Source organism: Anguilla rostrata, chromosome 8 (assembly GCF_018555375.3).
Source record: "Anguilla rostrata isolate EN2019 chromosome 8, ASM1855537v3, whole genome shotgun sequence".
In the NCBI taxonomy this organism is placed as follows: Eukaryota; Metazoa; Chordata; class Actinopteri; order Anguilliformes; family Anguillidae; genus Anguilla; species Anguilla rostrata.
In genome coordinates, this window is record NC_057940.1 from 2,029,201 (window position 1) to 2,046,378 (window position 17,178).

General features: G+C 44.4%; 1 protein-coding gene and 1 long non-coding RNA gene across 4 annotated transcripts in view; both read right to left on the minus strand.

Moving 5' to 3' along the window:
* Positions 1-365: 365 nt before the first annotated feature.
* LOC135260513 (uncharacterized) lies at positions 366-2,184 on the minus strand. The gene is made up of 2 exons (XR_010331599.1): positions 1,236-2,184; positions 366-1,064 (listed from the first exon to the last, which is right to left on the minus strand). It is a non-coding gene; the product is annotated as an uncharacterized LOC135260513 (long non-coding RNA).
* A 64-nt stretch (positions 2,185-2,248) lies between these two features.
* The window catches only part of LOC135260516 (vasoactive intestinal polypeptide receptor 2-like), an 81,684-nt gene continuing 66,754 nt past the window's right edge, over positions 2,249-17,178 (minus strand). For 2 of the 3 annotated variants that reach the window (XM_064345793.1, XM_064345792.1), the window contains exons 5-13: positions 12,589-12,686; positions 10,528-10,660; positions 9,581-9,731; positions 8,890-8,950; positions 7,223-7,292; positions 6,204-6,295; positions 5,157-5,283; positions 4,821-4,862; positions 2,249-3,173 (exon numbers count right to left, since the gene is read on the minus strand). In XM_064345793.1, the coding sequence (XP_064201863.1) occupies positions 2,991-3,173; positions 4,821-4,862; positions 5,157-5,283; positions 6,204-6,295; positions 7,223-7,292; positions 8,890-8,950; positions 9,581-9,731; positions 10,528-10,660; positions 12,589-12,686 (957 nt within the window). In that variant the 3' untranslated portion in view covers positions 2,249-2,990. Of the gene's footprint in view, positions 3,174-4,820; positions 4,863-5,156; positions 5,284-5,508; positions 5,837-6,203; positions 6,296-7,222; positions 7,293-8,889; positions 8,951-9,580; positions 9,732-10,527; positions 10,661-12,588; positions 12,687-17,178 lie in introns of those variants that run through there. The other variant, XM_064345794.1, reaches the window with a different exon arrangement.

Sequence of the window (17,178 nt, forward strand, 5' to 3'; positions counted from 1 at the left end):
CCACATCACACTTTTGAGATATTCAACAGATAATCACTATCTTCTCAACCCTCCAACCACTATTCAGGCTGACTATTTTTAGCAGTGAGCGTTCAGTAAGACTCAGTTTCAGCACTGAGCATTTGTATACTTAAGACTGTTTAAGCAGTGAGTGAGCATTTATATACTCCTTTATATACTCCTAAATGAGGAGAAAAGGGAAAGGCGGAATGTTTTTAAAGTTCGGTTTAGTAAGAGGTTGTACAACAGCAAGTTTAATCCAATACTGTGGTGTGTGAAAGGTTTCAGAAAACTAGGAAGTTTGAATTTAATTGACAAGAATTTCATATCATAGGAAAAGCAAGAAAAGAATTTCCCATGACAAGCAAGGTAGAAAGTCATGTTTATTTATGATTTCATTACACCACAGCAACATAAAACCACTCTCCATTATGTAGCTACAGTATAGGAAATGGGTCAAGCAGTACAGTTTGAAAATAACAGTTAATTTATTGTTTTATGAAATGCCTAACGAAGGAGTTTTAAGAGATTAAGAGTTTAAAGAACGGATTCGCGACTAACGCCACAGCTGAACATCAAAACCTCGGACTGAAGCTGCACACCAAGCACACGTTTCAGATAGACAGCACTGCAATGCATTAAACTTCATATTTTCTCAAAGAACAGCACGATACCCGACAGGCTCTGATATCAAGGGATGCCGATGCTCGAGCTGTAAAAAGCAGAACGTTTTGAAAGACTCCTTTTAAATTGTAGCTATAAAAATTGCACATAGATGGAATGATATTGAGTATCACATACTGTATAGGCATGGATTATTATTAGTAGTATCAGTATTAATAAGAACAACAATAATAATAATAATAATAGTGCACACATTCTCTTATGGTCCAAGCAAATAGCCAAAATAAAATGTTTAAGAAACGCAAATGGAAAATATGACGGTCGTTAAATGATTTTATTTTACAGTAGCGCAGGATGCACTCACCCTGTGGTAAGGGCAGTGCACAGTTAAGAGCTCTGTGCAGCACAGCCTTCTGCTTTGGTCAACAGCCATTCCTAAACTGGGGGGGGGGGGGGGGGGTGAGGTGCTCAAACCCCACATTGTCTATGGATGAGAAGCAGCCCAGAGCTCGCTAATAAAACACAAACGGGAGTCTGGAAAGTACAACAAAGAAAACATCGCACATTTTTTAAAAATCCTACAAGAATAAACCTAATGCATTTGGCTATACACAGTCATGTGACTTTGATGCAATAATGAAACTTTATAGCTCTCTTTATATCGGTAATATTGTATCATTTATTTTGCCTGCTGTGCTATCCAGAAAGCAGTTGGTATTCTATACAGGAATTGGTTTATTATATAGCGCAAAATTAATATGACATAATTCACATAATCAGAATAATTATGACGCAATTTGCTGTTTTTGATGTGTTTAACATATACAATGTGACGGCTGTCTTCAGAGACCTATTTTCTGTAAATACAAGGTCTCAGAAAGCATCACGTCACAGTGATTTATCAGACGCTCTTGTCCAGAGCGACTTACACAACTTTCTCATTTTTACATAGAATCCATTTTTCACAGCTGGATATACACTGAAGCAACTCAGGTTAAGCACCTTGCACAAGGGTACAGCGGCAGTGTCCGACCTGGGACTCATACCTGCAACCTTTGGGTCACAAGCCCAGTCGCTAAAGGCTAAACCATTATACTACACTGCCACTCAATCAGCCAATCACCTTTGAGCAACGGGAAGGGCCATTTTACAGCGGCTACTCGCGTGGATAGGCCACGGACAGAGGTGGAGTAAACCGCCAACCTCACGACGACACAAGACGATCGATTCTCAAGAAACCATTCAACGCGTCGACGAACATCTCGCTTTTTAGCAGACGAGCAATTATGTGGTGCGATGTACTTGTTTAGGGGGTGGCCAATTCCGGTCCTGGGGGGCTGGGATGTACGCAGGTATTTGTTCCCAGAAATAACCCCGGCTAAATGAGCTAACTGGCTATATACACCAGCACTGGTTCACTCGTAGATTTGATCACACTAAGAGGCTTTATGTAGGGATACAAGAACAGTCTTTGGCTATCAGTCGTCCGCTTACCAAGAAATGTAGCTAACAGGTCAGATGGCCTAAATGGTGAATAAGTAAATACAGCCAGAAGTTGGCATTACATTACATTACAGGCATTTGGCAGACGCTCTTATCCAGAGCGACGAAACCATAAATGAAAACCATGAATGAATCCGGCCCTCGCTGCCCACCTCTGTACTTTTGGGTCCTGATACGCACACTCTCCCTCTCTCTTTCTCCCTCTCTTTCTCTCTCTCCGCTAGAAAACAGGGGCAGTGGGCTGTGACTGTCCTCCCAGGGCACACGAGGGGGGGGGGGGGGCGGGGTGTGGAGCACCAACAGAACGAATGTCAGGATTAATACGGGATTATCAATTAAAGTCAGACGCGGCCACATCTTTTAATTTCCCCAAGCGTTGGTGAAGCGAGCGAAACGGATCGATTCCGACTCCCAGAATCGATTCAGCGTTTGGGCTGACGGACGCCCGCGGCCCCGGGTAATGTTCACTGATTCTGTCAGATGAAGACGCGGGACGGGGAACGTTCGATCCACATGTGAAGCCTGGGAGAGGGACGAGACGGAGTCCTGGTGTAATGGGACGGGGTCCTGGGGTCACAGGACAGGGTCCTGGGGTCACAGGACGGGGTCGTGGGGTCACAGGACGGGGTCGTGGGGTCAGAGGACGGGGTCCTGGGGTCAGAGGACGGGGTCGTGGGGTCAGAGGACGGGGTCATGGTGTAACGGGACGGGGTCCTGGGGTCAGAGGACAGGGTTTTGGGGTCACAGGACGGGGTCGTGGGGTCACAGGTCATGGGGTCACAGGTCGGGTGGTGGGGTCGTGGGGTCACAGGTCGGGGTGGTGGGGTCGTGGGGTCACAGGTCGGGGTGGTGGGGTCGTGGGGTCACAGGTCGGTGGTCTCGGTCTGCAGGAGGGACTGGGCGCGGGTGTTCCGGTGGAAGTGCGCGGTGCTGTCGATGCTGTCCGTGCCGTTGCGGTACGTGGCGGACCCCGGGCGCCGGGGGCCCCGGCTGCTCAGGCACTCCAAACTCAGGCTCCGCCACTTCCTCTTCAGCTCCCCCTGCACCTGCGCCCCCGCAGCCCCCCAGGGATGAAAAGCACAGCACTGTGATCCACTCTACACAACCCCCCAGAAACAAAACACACCTGAGCTCCTTATCCACTCTACACAACCCCCCAGGAGCAAAACACACCTCAGCTCCTTATCCACCCTACACAACCCCCCAGGAGCAAAACACACCTCAGCTCCTTATCCACTCTACACAACCCCCCAGGAGCAAACACACCTGAGCTCCTTATCCACTCACACAACCCCCAGGAGCAAACACACTGAGCTCCTTATCCACCTACACAACCCCCAGACAAAACACACCTGAGCTCCTTATCCACTCTACACAACCCCCCAGCAACAAAACACACCTGAGCTCCTTATCCACTCTACACAACCCCCCAGCAACAAAACACACCTGAGCTCCTTATCCACTCTACACAACCCCCCAGCAACAAAACACACCTGAGCTCCTTATCCACTCTACACAACCCCCCAGGAGCAAAACACACCTGAGCTCCTTATCCACTCTACACAACCCCCCAGGAGCAAAACACACCTGAGCTCCTTATCCACTCTACACAACCCCCCAGGAGCAAAACACACCTGAGCTCCTTATCCACTCTACACAACCCCCCAGGAGCAAACCAATAGGAGAAATAAATATCCTGCAATAAACAGACTTTTTTTGTTGTATATTTGCTGTGTGCGTTTCCCTATTAGCTTGCCTTCGTTATGTGCATTTTTAATAAAATCTATAAAGCATAAATAATAAGCGTACTGTCGGATTTTTAAAATCTTCTGCAGTCAACAAAACTAACCCCCCCCCACAACCTTTTTCTGTTCGTCATGAACACAAGGACCACTTAGAGTTTAAGTCAGACTTCAGAACACAGGCAACGAAACCAACAAAGGCCTAGGGATGTGTGTGTGTGTGTGTGTGTGTGCCTGTGCGTGCGTGTGCGCGTGCACGTGTGTGCATGAGTGTGTTATTAAGACAATAAAGCAGTGATGGTGTTTGTCTGCCTGGGGGCTGGAGAGAATAGTTGTACTCAAACACCCCTCCCAAATAAAAATAAAAAAAGTATGTAAAATAAAGGGCCCTGAATACTAAATTTGTCGTCAGTCTTCCTTTGAATTTGACTTTGTAAGGACCGCAAGTTTTACTTCAATTCAGTGAACTGTGTATGAGTCAGAAACAGCCTCCTTTTCTAACAAGTCAAGGACAAAAAGTTAATGACAAGTGTTCACTGAGTCCAGATCAGATCCAGGGCCTTTGAGTGCGTAATAAACATCGCTGAGTCTTACTCATCCGACTTGCATAAAGGAGTGAAGTGTAGAGAACGCACGGCAAAAAGAAAACCCGTTTAAAAAGCTTTCTGAACAGACGCAGAGTCGCAGTCAATGACACACAGATCACGCACTGCGCACGCAGCCCATAGTAACGAATGACCAATCCTGTGCGACTAAACTCACTTTGTGGCACTCAGACACCCCGAAGATATCTGCAGATAAAAGGTGAGAATGGAGCCTTAGATAATTTGCTCGCGCGCACGGGGATGTGTCAGATACATCAGCCAGGCTGCTGAATCAATGCTGAAGACTCTCATCCATCCACTCGAGCGATTTTTTTATTTCGAATGTCAGCGGAGAGAAAACACTTACCTCGCTGTTCAGAAAGCAATACAGGATGGCCACAACCAGGCCCTGCAAGTAAAGAAGCTCAAATTAACACGCCAGCCCGTAAAACAAAAGCAAAAAAGTTAAGACATACATCAGTCCTTAGAGAAAGACTCACACTGTCACATTTACCCAGTTCAGTATTCTTCCTGAAGAGATGAGAATAATTACCTCGCACAATGCTACAGCAGCTGTGCCCCACCAGATTTTAAACCCGCAACCTCTACGATACCAGCCCCAGCTCCCTGGTCATTATTCAGCACTATATAGCACCCGGGTCTCCATTCCTGCACAGCCTTGTGGGAAATGTAGTCACGCTACCTGAAAGGATCCCAGAGCCAGATCGAAAAATATTTTGCACTGCTCCAGGGACTCGTTGAGAGAGACGAAGATGACGTAGTGCACTCCGAACAGAGGGATCAGCAACAGCGTGGACTTGGCCAGCCTCCTGAAAACACACACACACACACGCACCATTATTCATATTTTAAAAATCAAAGGCCTAGAAGCATCTGCTAAGATCAGTACAAAAGCCATTTAAAACAGGAGCTGAAACGTGCTCACCTAAACAATAACAACATCTGCTCCCTAAATCGAGCACGGTTAAGAAGCAGAGTGAGTTTGCTCTCGTTTTAAGCATGCAAGCTCACACCTGTCCGCACTCCACAGCGAAGGGGGGGGGGGGAAACAGAGGAACGCTCTGGTGACTGAATTTGGGTTTCCCTTTCCCCCCTGTCCGTATGACCGCAGTTTGGCTGTGGGACGATGTCAGAGGTCAGCTGACCTCCCAGCAGCTCGTATACCGGCTCACACACAGTACACTGCTGCGCTGCAGTGATAGCACGGCATATTCAGTGTGTTTTCAGTGCACTGATTCTGCATAAGGGGAGAGCAGCCTGGTGGGCTAGCTGAGCACAGACTTTATCAGGTTCCGACTCCTGCTTCTCCAGCTGCTCTCATGTTGACAGTTGGGGCCCACTGCATGATGGGAGTTGAGCCAGCTAGTCAACAGAAACCCTCTGTGAGCATCTACAACATCCATCACCATGCACAAACACTGTCTGGGGCCAAAAAACAAAACACTGACTAAAATGTAAATAATATTTATAAAGGGTTATAAAACTCCATTCCAGCTGATGAGGAATGTCTGTGTTTTGTCAGGCTACTTCTCATAAGTTTTATTTTTTGTAATTTGAATGAGACACAAAAAAGCTGGTGCCTAAAAATCGTTACTATGGCGAAAGTTGTAATGTATTAACCCATTTCCTCATTGTTCCACAGTTTAACACATTTTATTTTTCCAAAGGACAAGTCCATTATGAATGTTTTTGCTGTAAAACAAGCGTTTTCTTAGCGAAGAACACACACCTGTACTGTGACTGATCGTTGCCTCCTACATCAGGGCACCTCAGCTTCTGCACCAGGATTCTTATTATACTAATGAACAGGATGAAATTCACCTGGGGAGAGAGACAAGGAGCCATCATTACATCCTGGGAATGAATCACACTTCTGTGAAAAGTTCATACTAAGCTGTTCAACTCAAGACAACAATTCAGAACATGTCCAGCTGTTTTCTCTAATGGAAACCGGGACATTCTATGACGCGTGATCAGGAATTGTGTCTGGGCTCAGAAAAAGAAAAACTGTAAAAAGTTCACGTGTCAACACAACACAAGAAGCAACAAAAAAACCTGCACTCAACACATATTAGTAAAAGACTACAAAAAGGCTGAACTTGCTTAAATAGGTTTGATAAGATGAAGTGGAAGCACAAGGCACACATAAGTCAGTCACGTGGTTCAGCAGGGCCTTTATTTAACACAGCGTCATTAACTCCTCCCTCTGTGATCCCTGTCCAATCAGAAGAGCGCAGACAAGCACAAGCTCTCCTCCCGTGCGTATGACGTCAGCCGCACGACAGCCGCAACACAGCAAATCTCACCCCCCCCAACCCCCCCACCCCCCACCCCCCCCGGTGCTTCAGAGTCAAACTCCGCCCGTGGGTGAGATGCCGCCATCCTGGCCGACGCCCGAGACGACTCTGCCCCGCCCTGTGGAGCTGCAGGCCGATGTCGCAGCTTTTCACCTGAGTGAACCTCTGCTTATTTGTGCCATCTGCCAATTTCAGGGGTTTTTTTTGCTCTTTCTTCCCCCCAGTGCAGGTTCTTTAGTTCCTTTAAAAAAGCGACGATGCAGCAAATCTGAGCCCAGCATGACATTGAGTTTTTGGCTGAATAAAAGCATGCGCTACACACTCCTCTGAACACACACACTCATGTAATCTCACGGTGATGAACAGGCAGGCTCCATGCTGCTGGACGCCCAGGTAACAGCGCTCAGGTACGGACGTGAAGAGTAAGAGGTCTCAGTGCCGGTCCACCTACCATGATGGAGAACACGATGGGCCCGTTGATCACCCAGATGGGAACCGGGTTCTCGTTAATCTCCCAGCATCTGAACAAATGTGCAAATGAGGAAATACAGTAATGGTTCAGAACAGTCCTATACACTGACTGACAGTCTGTAAGTCGCTTGTGCCAGTTAGCAATGCTGTAACTGTTTTTCCCTACCACATGTTAATTTCAAATCATTTCCCTTGTTTGTGAATTATGACATATATTATTATTTTTAGGTGACTGTGGCATGTTGTCAGGAACAGCCGCTGTGCTGGGTAATGACTGAGCAAAAAAGACCCAGACACAAAACAGAAAAACAGTCACTAAAAGTTTTGGCATTTCAAAACAATGACTGAAGAGTTTAAGGTTGTAACCCGGGATCTAGAGCAGTGGTAAACTACGCTGTTCCTGGAGATCCACCTCGGTTCTCATTTCAGCCCAAATTTGGCACGCACGACTCTACTAATTAGCAGGTGAACAAAATCTCTAGCTGTTGAATGAGGTGAAGCTTTGTTAGGGTTGCAGTGAAAGCCTGCAGGACTTTGGTTCTCCAGGAACAGGGTTGGGCAGCCCTGCTCTAGCTGTTGAATGAGGTGAAGCTTTGTTAGGGTTGCAGTGAAAGCCTGCAGGATGGTAGATCTGCAGGAACAGGGTTGGGCAGCCCTGCTCTAGCTGTTGAACGAGGTGCAGCTTTGTTAGGGTTGGAGTGAAAACCTACAGGATGGTAGATCTGCAGGAACAGGGTTGGGCAGCCCTACTCTAGCTGTTGAACGAGGTGTGCTTTGTTAGGGTTGCAGTGAAAGCCTGCAGGATTTTGGTTCTCCAGAAACAGGGTTCATTACCACTGAGGGCACATTACTCCAGAGGGTCGAGGAGAGCTCACCACAAAATGTCCAAAGGGCCTATAGGCTTGTGGGATGGAACAGGCACAGCTGGCAGCAGCCAATCAGGAGAAGCCTCCCTCTTTGCTCCGCCTTCCTCCACCCCACCCTCCCAGCATAGCAGCCTTGTATTTATTCGGTTTCATTTGTGTGTGTGTGATAGGAACCTCCGCACTATTACACCGGTGTTTAGCAGTGAACGTAGACATTTTCAGGAACACATTAATGAGCCTTTTAGTCTGACGGGCAGGCGTTCATTACAATCACCTTTTCATTTGCTCAGCCAGGCTTTATAAGTGCTTGTCATTTGATTGCTGAAGCTTTAGATTGTCAGTAAAGAACCTGCAATCAGGTCCACTGTCTCTCCATCGATTCCAGCGTTCCCGAAGTAATTCAATCACGCGCCGTGACAACACAATCGCGGGACGTCGACGTCCGCAGGACTCGGAGCGGATCGTTAGAAACGACGCAGAAACGACTCGCATCAGCGATGAGTCCATCCGCAGCTCGCACGCCTTTCTCCAAACAGCGAGACCATTTCACCATTCGCCACGCGAAGACGCGCAGGTCATTCTAAATGGTTTTTAGTTCATTTGCGCAAAAGTTTAATATTTCAGTTGGGAAAGAGCTCCATAGATTGGTGCAAATGCAGGAGAGGGGAGAACCCCAAAAGGATTTGCCACCCCCCCCCCCCCCCTCCCCCAACAATATTATTTACAATATTTACAATTCAAATGAACAGTTTGCAGATGTAGAGAGTGAAAAAGTTCTTACCCAGTATCTTCAAAGTAAATTCTTGTCATGGTCCATGCAAACACGAACACTGTTGGGAACCCTAAATAAGACAATGAAATACCATCAGCTCATGAACACATCTTTACTGTTTCCTGCACATAATTTAGCATTTAGACACCCCTCCTTAAATGCACCCGTTGATTAGTAGTTTCTCAAAGAAACCTCTCACATTTCTACAGATTGTACAATACTTATTCATACCACTGATAAAAACCTTAATGGTCCACTTATCAGAGATTCATCACCTTGATGGTCCACTAATCAGATTTATCACGGATTACAGTAAAATAATTACAACAGGCCTTTAAAACTTTTAAAAGTTCTTGTAGCCAGGAGCATGTTGAAGAGGACTAAAACACTATGTGAATGTTTTCAAACAGAGCCTCCACTAAGAGGACATTACAGGTCCGGTGACCAATAGGGTGACAAAACTAAACTAGCCACGCCCATTTTACCATGATCCCCCACTTGCTTTTACTCAATGAACCACGTGACCCCACCATCGACCTATCATCGCCATGCCAACGAAACATCTCCCAGGTAAGCAATGCAGGGCCAATGGATGCAACATTCAAAACACAACAGTGTTGCGTCCGTTGAAAAAGCCCCCTGGTTCTTCTCCATCTCCAGCGCGTAGGAACAGGAATTAAAAGGTAAAAGCAGAGCTCACCCCAGCCGATCAGGAGATAGACGACGAAGTGTCTGTTCTCGGAGAATATCACCATGAGGAGCGTGTGGAGATACAGGCCTTCCACCAGCAGCCAGAAGAAGTTGGCCATGATGAAGTAGTGGAAGACCACCAGGCTGGCTTTGCATCCCACCTGGAGCGCCATCCGGAGAACTCAAATATCAGCAACACAACATAACATAGCGACGAGAACAGGCCCTTCAGCCCAACAATGCTCACCATTTTCCTGACTAAATTAGCCACCGATTCCTGCTTGTGGTTTTAATTTCCTCTGTTCATGCAAATGTATACGCGTGTGTGTATTAACATGAAAATATATATATTCAAATGTATATTCTTAGGCCGCATTTCCAACTGCCATCTGAGAGTGATGCCATTTTTATCAGCGGTGCAGTCAAATGGCTGACTCGGCCACTGAACAGCGTCTCTGTTCATATGAATGCACTCTCAGCAACGTTATTCATGTAACAATGCCCTAAGTCACAATATACTGCTCTTAGGCATACAAATGTGCCCTCAATTACAGTACACTGCCTTTAGCCATATAGCAGTGCCCTTAGTCACAGAAAAGCACAGTTAGGGATATCACTTATAGGCAGTTTATAGGTATATTAGTTCCCTTGGTCATATAATCATACTCATAGTCAAATATCAGTCTCTTAAATCATAAAATATATTGTCCTTAAATCACAGGACAGTGCTCATAATCATACTACTTAGTGGTCACAGTCATAGAACAGCTCAGCCATAAGGATATGCCCTCAGTCAGTGTATCAGAGCCCTTGTATGTATATCAGCGGCTTGGGTCACATGACGACAGGGTCCTCCGATATACAGCCACTCCCCTCAGTAGAAGCAGTAACCATGACGATCGGTTTGTCCCACAGACTGGGCTTCAAAGCGCGCGGATCAGAGCGGACAGGACTAACCAGAGACGTCTGATCCGAGCACTGAGCATTGTGGGAAAACAGGATGTGGTCTTTCACCAGAACGGCCACCGCCCTCAGGATGAAGGAGAAGAAGAGGTTCAGGTGGATGTAATTCCTCGTGCAGTGGAGTTTTCTGCACATGGGAAATATGAAACACAGTTGGCATTTTTTGTGATTTACTTCATTTTTAAAAATCATAGGTATGATGTAAATGCACTATAGTCCCAGACTTGGCATCCTCACCTCACCTCACCTCGCCCTGCCCCCCCCCTCCCCCCCTCCCCCAATCCGCCCCAATTCCCCCCACCCCAATCCCGCATAAGATTAGAAATGGACAGACATCTTAAGCCGCGTTTCCACCGCAGGAACTATACCCCGGAACTAGGAACCTTTTGAGGAACTCAGTGCGTTTCCACCGCAGGAACTAGGGTCTAAATTTAGTTCCGGGGGCTTTGTTTTACCCCCCAAAAGGTTCCTGCTCGGGGGGTAGTACTTTCCGAAAGTACAGGAACCTTTTGGGTGGAGCTTGCAGCGCTGAACATTTCTGATTGGTCGAGTAGGCTACTCGTAGAATTTTTTTGTGTCTATTTTCAGGCGCCATGTTTAAAAATATGCAGGCGCAAACCGATTTATTTTCATAATAACTTCAAATCAAACTTGTATGTTATGCGGCGCAGTAGCCTACTTTTGGTTATAGCCTGCCAACGTCTTGGAATTGTAACGTGTGCTCTTCTGTTCTTTTCTTGCTTTAGTATTTGTTTTTTAAAATGCTAAGCATTCGTGCTGGGACAGCATATTACGTACTAAAACATTCAAACGGATTAATTCGGTTGCTGAATATTTTCTTCCGGATTTTCTTTGTTAGCCCGTTGTAATTGACTCAAAACGTTTGATACAGTTATGTGAGGTATGCGGTAGTTCTGCGTAATTCACATTGGTGATACAGTAAAAGCAAACTGGAAATCACCTTCCGCACTTTTTTGTCAGGGTAAAATAACAGGTTAATTCTAGTAATCGTACCTTTAGCTTTTTCAGACTGCCGTAATTTTACTCTGCCATTCTTCAATTCCACAAAAAGACCAGGAAGACTATGGACTAATTTATGGTGCATGGTTCGCATCTGGAGGGCACACTTCGCTGCTCGGCTAGCAGTAACTTCGAAGGAAAACAAACGGTGGCTGTACCACTACTAATTTAAATTTTCACGCAAGTCCGAGTTTTCGTTCTATTCTTGTCATTTTGCGATTCGCCTATATAGAATTGACGATGAGAAAGTAATCGAACAGCAAATTGTTTACAACCTGCTGTTGTTGCCAGTTATATTGGAAATGTGAATGCATTCTGTCGCTTCGGATGTCAAGACATGAAAGCGAATGTTCGCATAAAAACATAATGAATGTGTTTGAGAGGATATATAAAACAGTTACAATCCATTACTATTGGTCTGTTATATCCTATTTGTTGCATAACGGTCCAAGTTCAACTACCAACGACAGTTTTGCTTGACAACGGTAAAATATGCCCAAACGGCTGCAGAAGAATATTTCAATTCCATGTGATTAAATCGATAAAAATCAATAAATACAAAAGTAACCATATATAGTCATTGTTGGTAACCCGTTGTATATAAGTGGAATAAACCCCTCCGGGCTGTCCCGGTTATTAGAAAATAATGTAGGCTACTTCGGTGGTAGTATGGGGTTACAGAAAAAATCATATGACAGATGGACCGACGACAACGTCGCTTTTTCATACGTCAGTGGGATAATTTGCCTAATCTTCGCGGGACTTTAGACCCCGGTGGAAACGCAGACCTATTGGCTGAAGGAACCTTTTAGTTCCTGGTAAAGTAGTTCCTGGGACTGAAAGTTCCGGGTAATTTTGGTGGAAACGCGGCTTTAGAAATAAATTAATAAATATTCACAGTATCAGCTGTAAATCAACCTTATGAAAATATAAGGATTTATTTTATAAATTTTTTTTTTTTTTTTTGAATTTTCAGGAGAACCACAACAGCTTAAGCAAAAAAACAGAAAAAATAAAAAAATCATTCACGCTCACCTAAACAGACAAAGGATTGCACTTCCTGTGGTGAGAGCGATCAGGGATAAGCAGTGTCCCAGGGTGTAAAGTGCCTTCACCACCGTGTAAAACACCAGCTGCAAGAGAAGATAAACCCATTCAGAAGACAGCTCAGAAAAGGCCTCGTGCATCGGCCGTTTCACGCTGTATTTGTAAATCGACAGTTATTTGCGCTACGTATAAACGGGGTAGCGTCCGCGGGTTTCAATCACAGCCGGTGATAGCCAGCGCCGCACAGCCAGAGCTGTGATTCGTCCGTTGAGCTTTGAAAACCAAAGTCCGCAGCAGAGGTAGCTAATCGCATTCTTACAGCTTCTCCGGGAGTGACTTCATGTTCTAAAGTACATGTCCACAGGCACAACTCCTGTCTCCGAACCGAGAAGCTCTCTGGAGGCATAACGTCGCTACATAAGCTAGCGACTCGTGCATTTTCTTGCTTTAAGACCATAAACGCTCCGATCCTCGAATTATAAAGCCGGCAGGTTGTCAGAAACTTCTCAAACTTTCTTAGCAGTCCTTCATCTCACATAAAAACGGCTCGGGTCGATCGAATGCCCACAGTAAATCTGGAAAAATTATTTTGATAAAACGGCAGAAAGTGAACTGCCCCTTTGAAGTCCTACATGTGAAATCCGCAGGCCGACGACTGCGCGCTGTACGAGCGGCTTCCCGTCTACCTGGGAGGCAGACATGTTCACAGCACAGCGAATCGCGGAGAGAATTTCAAACGAAAAGCCACTGCCAATGTGAGGCTGGGGAGACTGGTGGCAGCTACTGTTCCATAACCGGGCTCATCCGTGGAGATCACTGCTCCAGAAAGCCTTTAGGAATGTATCGTTCTGTTCTGCTTGTGAGGATTTCATTATTTTTTTGGTATGCCACTTTTCATAAGTTTTACTTTATTCTTTTTTTTTTTACTTAAGAGAAAGCAGTCATCCCTTGATTTTATTAGCTAATAACTGCTCTCCCTCCCTCAACTGATGTGTGGCGAGCGTTCGGGCGCAAAATGGCTGCCGTGCATCACCCCTGTGGGTGCACACCTTGCATTTTAAGATTTTCCCCTGCAAGGTGCCGTTGTTCCGAAATCAATGTTGCTTCTGTCTGCACGCTGATTTCTGTCACCACTGTGCACAAAACAAGCCTTCGTTCAACAACAGCAGTTATCCCAACATGTCCGCTGTGATATCCACGGCTACAGAAGGCTTGTTTTGTGCACAGTGGAGAGGAAAAATCAACATCCACACACACACACACACACACACACACACACCACACTAAGCACACATCAACATCACACCAGTTGCTCACATATGGCACTTAATGTTATGAATTAGGTCTTTGTGCTTACACTGGTAACTTGGCATAGTCTCCACTTTGTCTAACATTCTCTTGAGTCATTGTGAAGGAGGACATCTGGGAAATGCCTAAATGTTAAATGCAAACCATCACTAAAGCTGCTATATATACAACTTGCATGGGTGCGTTTCCTCAAAAATCATATAAATTTGTTTTGACAATGTCCTGCCAGGTCTGTACATAACATTGGATACAAAAACTTGAGTATGCAAATAATGTAGATATTACATTTAGCTATGGATACAAAATAGGTACATGTATACAATAAAACAAAAGCAAATTTCTTATGAAGCCATATTAGTCTCATTTGGAAAATCATCTTTGAATTCGGTGTCTCAGGCTAAATAATGCAGAATACCCTAAAACCCCCGTTCAGATGTATCGTAATTCATATGAACAAAGAATTAACAATGTTGTGCAAGTACAAAACTAAAGTATGATATCTGAATTAATGTTCAAAGGATTTGGACAGCCATCACGACAACTAGGCTGACTGGAGGTCTGTGATGAAGCTGGATGTTAGCAGTTAAAAATTTTAAACAAACTTCACATCACCTGTGTCCTCAACTTGTCCAGACGGGCATCTAATCTGTCAATCAAGGGCACTGTTCTGAATCTTTTCATTTATCTCAAATCGTTTTATTTGACCTAAAAAAAATCCTCTCCGTTTAAATAAATGACAGCCTTGAAACCTTACCTGTCATTTCAAGTAACATTTTTCTCCAGCTACCTAAAAATCCTCCCCTCTATCGGATTTCCAACAACTAGTGAAAAGTATCATCATCTCCTAAGTTAAGTTTGTCAAAGTCAAAATAATTATGTAGAACTATTCCAAATGAAAAGATGTGGGCATCATATTTATGACTGTAGATTTAAAAAATGTGTTATTTATACTCAACGGAACCTTATGCCTTTAATCATTCATGCCAGGTTTCAAGACGTTCATAGTTGGCTAGTACCTTCACGGAAAATGTTCAGTATGTTTAGAATGAGATAAAAAAAAATACTGGCAACTCCAGGCAATCTAACTTATCTTGACATGTTTCTCTTTGTATTTAGGATTGAAAAATTCTGAAGGGAATAAACATTTCCATATTTGCAAAGTGGACACTAAGGTCCCTGCCCTCATAAAACCTGGCATACATTCACAACAAGTGCTTAAATATAAATATGGATGACAGCCAGAGGGTATTTCACAAAGAAGGAATAAGGATCTTGCCTGCTGACTTTCAAAAATACTTTGTTTGATGACATCTGATTGGATGAAATCCCAAGTTATTTGGTTACCGACAGATATTAAATACATATGATATCATATATAACTGATATTACTGACACTGTTTTACATTGGTGTATGTGACTGGCTCAGAGCATGCAACCCAAAACATACATGTTAGCATAAATGGCTGGGTCTGGCTGTTAGCTGTTTCCATAGTTACCGTATTTCCTGGGAAATAATAATAAAGTATATAACAATATGGCTGTTACCCAGTTATGAGACCTCTGCCCTTACTTCAGCAAAACCAAGGAATGCATCAACATAGAGTAGTAAAAAAAAGATGTACACAATGACTTTTTTTGTGTGTTTTTTGTTTTGCATAAGTGGGCCTGAAGTTAAGCATTTAAAAATCTTACATTGTAGCAACATATCAGCTTATATTAATTTAAAAAGCTAGAATCTGAAGAATGAGAAGACCGTTAAATTAAAAAATTGTGGTTTGTGGCTGAACGGGAGGAGTTCATGTGATTTGTAACTGAAAGTAAAAATTCCTGTTATTGACCAAAGAGTGCAAGAAGCGACGATTCATCGAGGCAAAAGTGTGACTGTTATGATTTACTTTTTAAAAACAAACTTATTTTGTGACTGATTGTGAGGATAAATCCTGTGGAGTTTTTTCTCCTTTCTTTTTAAAAAGGTCGCCGAAAACTGGGCTTTGTCAGTTATGTCGCCATGGAAACTGCCTTCCAGCAAGATCACAAAGTGGTAATGATTTAAAAGATTGACCACTGCAGCCGCACATATCGAGTTTGCTCATCAAAAGGAAATGGCATTTCGTCAGAAGGGCAGAGCCTCAACTCACTGAATGGAACTCTGTGGGGAAAATTGCAAACAGATCTTCCTGTAAGAGAATTTCATGGTCTAGGGTTTGAGTTTAGTCACAATAAGACAAAGGTAAAACTGCCGGTCTCTAAATAACAGCCATTGTGACTGATAACCTCTAACGAGCCCACAGGGATAAATGAGGTAAAGATTTGGGAGAGGTTGCGATGGCAGGTGTGGCTCCTGTTTAAGACTTCTGGTCAGGCTGTACTGCTGGAGAATGCCTTTCTGTTCAGGCCTGATAGAGCTGGGATATTAAAACAGGGATCAGAAAGAGGATGAAATTATTTCACTCAGCAGAATTTTGAGAGTAGCTCCACCAATCAGAGAGAAAGTTGAAAACAACCACAAAACAACTTCAGTGGTGACTGGTTTGGCGGATGTTGGCTAGGCATCATGGGATCCATAGCAGGAATTATGAACAAATAGTGAGAAGGAATTGACCAATCACCCATCAGCATTGTTCTTTTAGTTGTTAGCAATGTGCTCTGTGATTTGTGGAGCTGGTCTCAGGCTCAGCTGTAAGGAAGGCTGCTGTCCATGGTTCTGAAGGTCTCTTCATTGACATAGGCCAGAGGACTACAGAGGTAAATTAGCTTATAGCTAATCATTCATTATCTGAATTGTATGGTAAACACTGCACAGTGTCCATTTGAATTTAACTACTAACTTAACGGCATAAAAGTAACAGTTTTATTTGCCCATTCCCCTACCTAAGGTCACACTAGCTGGGAGTTATTAATCAAAACTTTGTCCATTTCAGTTTTTATTATTTTCACCGTGCAATCCAAAAGAAAACATTGATTTTATGTCACTCTAGTGTACAATAAAAGCCTTCTATTTTTAATCGCTGTAGTTGAGCTTTCAACTGGATAAGGAATCACATGGTTAGAAATGTTACAGCCTGACTTTTTTTGTTGTTGTTATTGATTATTGATTGAGTCACGAGAGGGCGGATCCTCACACGGCATCCACATCAGCGGGCGCGGTCCACCGTAGCCGATGGTCTTGCACACCGTCGTCTCACCTCAGGCTAGTTCTCGCGCGTGGGCGTGTCCGGGTCGGCACTTGAAAAGCGCCAGTAGAGTTCTGTCCTGTCTCACAGACGGATG